This window comes from Toxotes jaculatrix, chromosome 18, assembly GCF_017976425.1.
Source record: "Toxotes jaculatrix isolate fToxJac2 chromosome 18, fToxJac2.pri, whole genome shotgun sequence".
Lineage (NCBI taxonomy): Eukaryota > Metazoa > Chordata > Actinopteri > Toxotidae > Toxotes > Toxotes jaculatrix.
This window is the reverse complement of record NC_054411.1, coordinates 16,773,251-16,777,792: the sequence shown is the minus strand read 5'-3', so window position 1 is coordinate 16,777,792 and position 4,542 is coordinate 16,773,251. Positions and strand designations below refer to the sequence as shown.

Below are 4,542 nucleotides of genomic sequence, written 5' to 3'. Positions count from 1 at the left end.
CTGGTGGCTACACAGAATCAACAGTCAACAACATGTCACATGTGAGAACAGCATCTCACATGGACCTGAAGCTCGAGCAGCATGTCATCTCTTCCCGACAAAGCTAGATGCAGGCGTGCTGAGGTTTAGAGGGATAAGCCCGATAAAATCCTTCCAGATTGATCTTTGACATTGTCTACCCGGTACGCTTCACCGCCTCCTTGCCATGGCAGGTAGGGAGGGGCAGCGATGGGTGGGGGGTGGGGGGGTGAGAAGAAGATGCTGGTTTGGTGGAAAAGTTTGGCTGACCTTTTCCGGTGACCATGTGACTCGAAAGAGGAGGTTGTGGGGATTACAGATGACCATATAAAAGCACAGCACAGACAGCAGATCTTCACGAACCCCAGAAGAACAAGGAAGAAGCTCTGAGCAGAGATTGGCTGTGGCCTCTGTGGATATCTGTGACAACAGGTGAGAACAAACTCTACTGCTGCTCCGACCTAATTGACTTGACTTATCAATGGAACAAACAAAACTGCTAATACAATTTTTATAATGTTTCCCATGGTGCTGAATTTGCAGTGTACGACACTTGTGATTTTCTCATAGGATGACTTTTACTCTGATGATGATGATGGCTTTAATTCAGTATCTGTGCACTGTTAAAATTATAAACTGATAATTATAAACTGAGCAAGAAGTCTACACAGAGCTTGAAGAGAAAGAGAGGACCGACTGAAAGCTATGAAATTTTCTACTTATGCTTGAAAAGTGCTTTGATGTTACAATTAAAGCTAAAAAAGGATTTAAAAAAGAATTAAGCTTAACGACAGATGTGGTACAGTTCAGCTATGCAATAGTTAAAAAAACCCCAAACAAAACAGTCTTACTAAAAGACAAAGAAACTCAAAGAGGAGAACAGGTGTGTGTATTTTCTAATGCCTGCTGTAAAGAGGATTGACTTTAACTTTCAACAGATGGCTAATAACACGTTGGGCGGATTCTCCACAGCACAGCTCTGGCGCAGCTTCACAGATCTCTAAACGTGAGAGCGGAAAGATAGTCAACTCAGGAGGGGGAAGCCTCTGTAGACACCCCCCCTCGTCCATAAGCAGTCTAGATCTGCTGGTGCTGATGCAGGTGGCGCATGTTTTTTGTTTGAGTTATACAACTTGTCAAACCAGGGTGTTTTCCACCTCTGACTCAAACTACATTAACAGGATTACCAGTGTCAGCGGTCACAGGAAGGGGGGGTGAGAAGCAGAGCTTAGACGGGATACGGTTTAAGATCAGGTTTGAGATGAGGACATGAGGGACAGACAGGGTCTCCATGCACTGAAAACAACACCAGGACATGCAAGTTTTCCATACACTGAAGATGTCACTGCAGTAGTTTATAATTTAGTAATGAGTACCTGTAAAGTTTCCTCTAAGCTTGCTCACATTTCAGCTGTTGAATGGAAATGAAGAGCTAATGCTACAGTCTGAGGTTAAGAATAGAGGTTGCTTTCTCATTGCACATGGCATCCCTGTTGTTTGAGAAGGGCAATTAGTCCACCACGGATTGGATTAGAGCTAATCTGGCTGTTTAACCTAATCTGCATAATCTCCACTGATTGGCATTGAGAGCTGGAGGGAAACGGGATTAACAGAGGGCAGCAGAGAGAGGGGCAGAGGGCAAAAGAGAAGAAGGCAGAGGAAGCGGCAGGAGGCTGCAGGTTTAAAATCAAATCTGCTCTGTGTTTTAGAGACCCTCAGCAGAAATGAACGCCAGCCCCCCTGCAGGAAGCGCCCTGGCCCCCGGTGGAGCAACTGGCCCCACTACACCCAAGAAGGGACCACCCAAGTTCAAGCAGAGGCAGACTCGCACATTCAAGAGCAAGGCCCCCAAGCCAGGCCAGAAGGGGTAAAAGTCCTGTTATATTATATTCATATATATATCTGTTAATACACACAATCAAATCTGTTTATACACCTGGACCTTGGCCACTGACTTCTCTGTTTTCTCTTTTCCAGCTTTGGTGACGATATTCCTGGCATGGAGGGTCTTGGCACAGACATCACAGTGGTGTGCCCATGGGAAGCCTTCGGCGACATGGAGCTCAGCGACTTGGCCAAATACGGGATCATTTAAACCTGCTGCCTCCTGCCTTCCTTGCCTGTCTGCACCTCTCTCCTGTCTAATCCTCTCCACCCTGCCTTCTCCCCACCTCAGCTCGGCACGCCATGATAAGGCCGCCAGCAAACCCCCTAAAGTCCTCTCGTCTATCTACCTCATGCTTCACACCACTAAGTGGATGGAAAGCATAATAATGTTCTTATTTTTATATTATTATTATTATATGATACTGTTTACAGTATATATGCTTGAAATGAGAAGACGAGAAAAACAACTCCACGTACCTTGTTCCCTTCACCCTCATCCATCGACAATAGTCTTCTCCTGACTTCTCCTCCCTCCTCATTTTTTCTACCCTCCCCCCTCTGCTACTCCTGACCCACGGCAAAGGACGCAAGCAAAACACTAGTTAACACTAGCTTGTATTTGCTTCTAGCTGTCGGTTAAAATGTAAATATTTTGTTCTCAGTGTTGAACCTTTTTACCTTGTCTTCCATCTTACCTTTTGTACTTCCTTCCTCTTTTATTTTGCATTGTATTTTCTACTCCTTGTGCACAAGGTTACTGTAAACACCAAGAGATGCAAGGAGAGGGTGGAATATGCTGCAACCGTGAAAACTACAATGCACTTTCACACGATCGTGGAGGAGGAACTCCCTTTTATCCCACTCTCCATCTCTCTCTCTCCTTGCTGCTATCTGAACCCACATCCCTCCTTAGAGAAAATAAATGCATATACCGTTTGTGTTGTGTTGCGAACACAATGACACAGAGAATGTACTGTGAACTGGTATGTCCTGATAGCTATAGTAAAATGTGTTTATTTTAAGTAATCATGCTGTCTCGTGTTTTTTTTTTTCCTCGGACACTTAATAATATTTGAAAAAAATAGATAGAATCAAATAATGATTTAACAATATTACTAATAAGGACCTTGGGTGAGAAAGTGAAATTCTTCTAACTCAGACTGATTACATTTATTTCTGTGTCTTAACTGCAGTGCTTTCTGGGTACATCTAATAATAATTTCAGCTGATTTTAAGGCTTCCTGAAATCATCACACTCCCACAAGACTCTTTGTTGGAAACGCAAAACAAACCATAGTGTTTACTTTTGCAAATGTCATGTAACAAGAAACTGTGTTCTTTCTCATCTCACAAGAAAAACAAATGATCTGTTGATCGACTGGGTATGAGAGCCTTCAGTGAACGCCAGATTACATTCAGTCAGCAAGTCCTAAGAGCTAGAATATTATGTTCTACTGTTGAAAATAAATATTCAGGAATTTATATAGTAGCATACATATAATCATTTTTAACTAATGAATATAAATCCTATGTACAGGATTTTAAAAGGAGTTTAGGAGCCACAGCCTCAGAAGCACAGTCTCACTCAGTTTTAAGTCAGAGTGAGGGAAAACCAACACACCTTGAGCAGGGGGGCCTCAGACTGGTGACCCTGGGCTGCAGGACTGTGAACATTCATGCAAAATTCCATGGCAATCTATCAAATAGTTTGTGAGATGTTGTAGTCTGGCCCAAAAAGGTGGATCAACTGAGTGATTAACTGACAAAGGACCAGCACAACCATCCACAGGCCCATGTGCCACTAGCAAAACAAAAACAGGTTGAAAAAATGAAGATCTTAACTCACAATAATCAAACAAACACGAGCACACGGCATCTGCCAACGTCCTTCAACACTGCTACTGTCCATCAGTATTGTTTCCCACACACTTGGGTTGCTATGGTTTCCCTTCAAAATAGTGATCTGCTATCAGCACCAAGTGACTAAGAGTCTGAAAGCATATGTTTCCTGTCATCCTGTCATGCTTGAATTCCTCTGGTATTAAATGACACATCAGGGAGACTTTAGGTTTTAGTGTTTTTTAAATATTCAGTAAATACTAGTTTCTGTTGTAAACATTGCAACACAGAAGCTTGATAACTGAAAAGATAAAACTCTGCTCTTCAGGGTTTTAAACTAGAGTGAATTTAGAGTTGAAGAAAGGCTAAGGATTCAGTTGAACACACCCTATAAACTCTGTACTTGTACAGGCATGAGTCGGGGTGTTACGTATGGGCATGTAAAAGACAACAGTTGGAAAGCAACTCCCCCTCCGGCTAACTCACTGATTTCAATTTTGTTGTTGCTGTGATTTACCAGTAACTAAGGTGACGACTGGTCCTGTTCTATATCCCAGTGAGTCAGTCAGACTCAACTTCCCTCCCTTCCCTCCCTTGCAACATGCTCCTCACCCCCTTCTGAGTGTTTATTTCCCATGATAGAACACCTCAAACCTGCTCCAGACACTAGTTAATCCAGATGATGCGTGCACGTTATCTAGAGATGCAAATTCTCATGGGGATTCATAAATAGGGAGGAGTGAACTATCTCCCTCCCTGTGTGTGTTTGTGTGGATCGAACCAGGTGTGTGAGCCCCA

General features: G+C 43.1%; 1 protein-coding gene across 1 annotated transcript; it reads left to right on the top strand.

Moving 5' to 3' along the window:
• The first annotated feature begins 396 nt into the window (after positions 1-396).
• pde6hb (phosphodiesterase 6H, cGMP-specific, cone, gamma, paralog b) lies at positions 397-2,113 on the top strand. The gene is made up of 3 exons (XM_041063442.1): positions 397-450; positions 1,728-1,885; positions 1,996-2,113. The coding sequence occupies exons 2-3, from the start codon at positions 1,743-1,745 to the stop codon at positions 2,111-2,113; spliced, it is 261 nt and encodes an 86-aa protein (XP_040919376.1). The 5' UTR covers positions 397-450; positions 1,728-1,742.
• Positions 2,114-4,542: the final 2,429 nt, after the last annotated feature.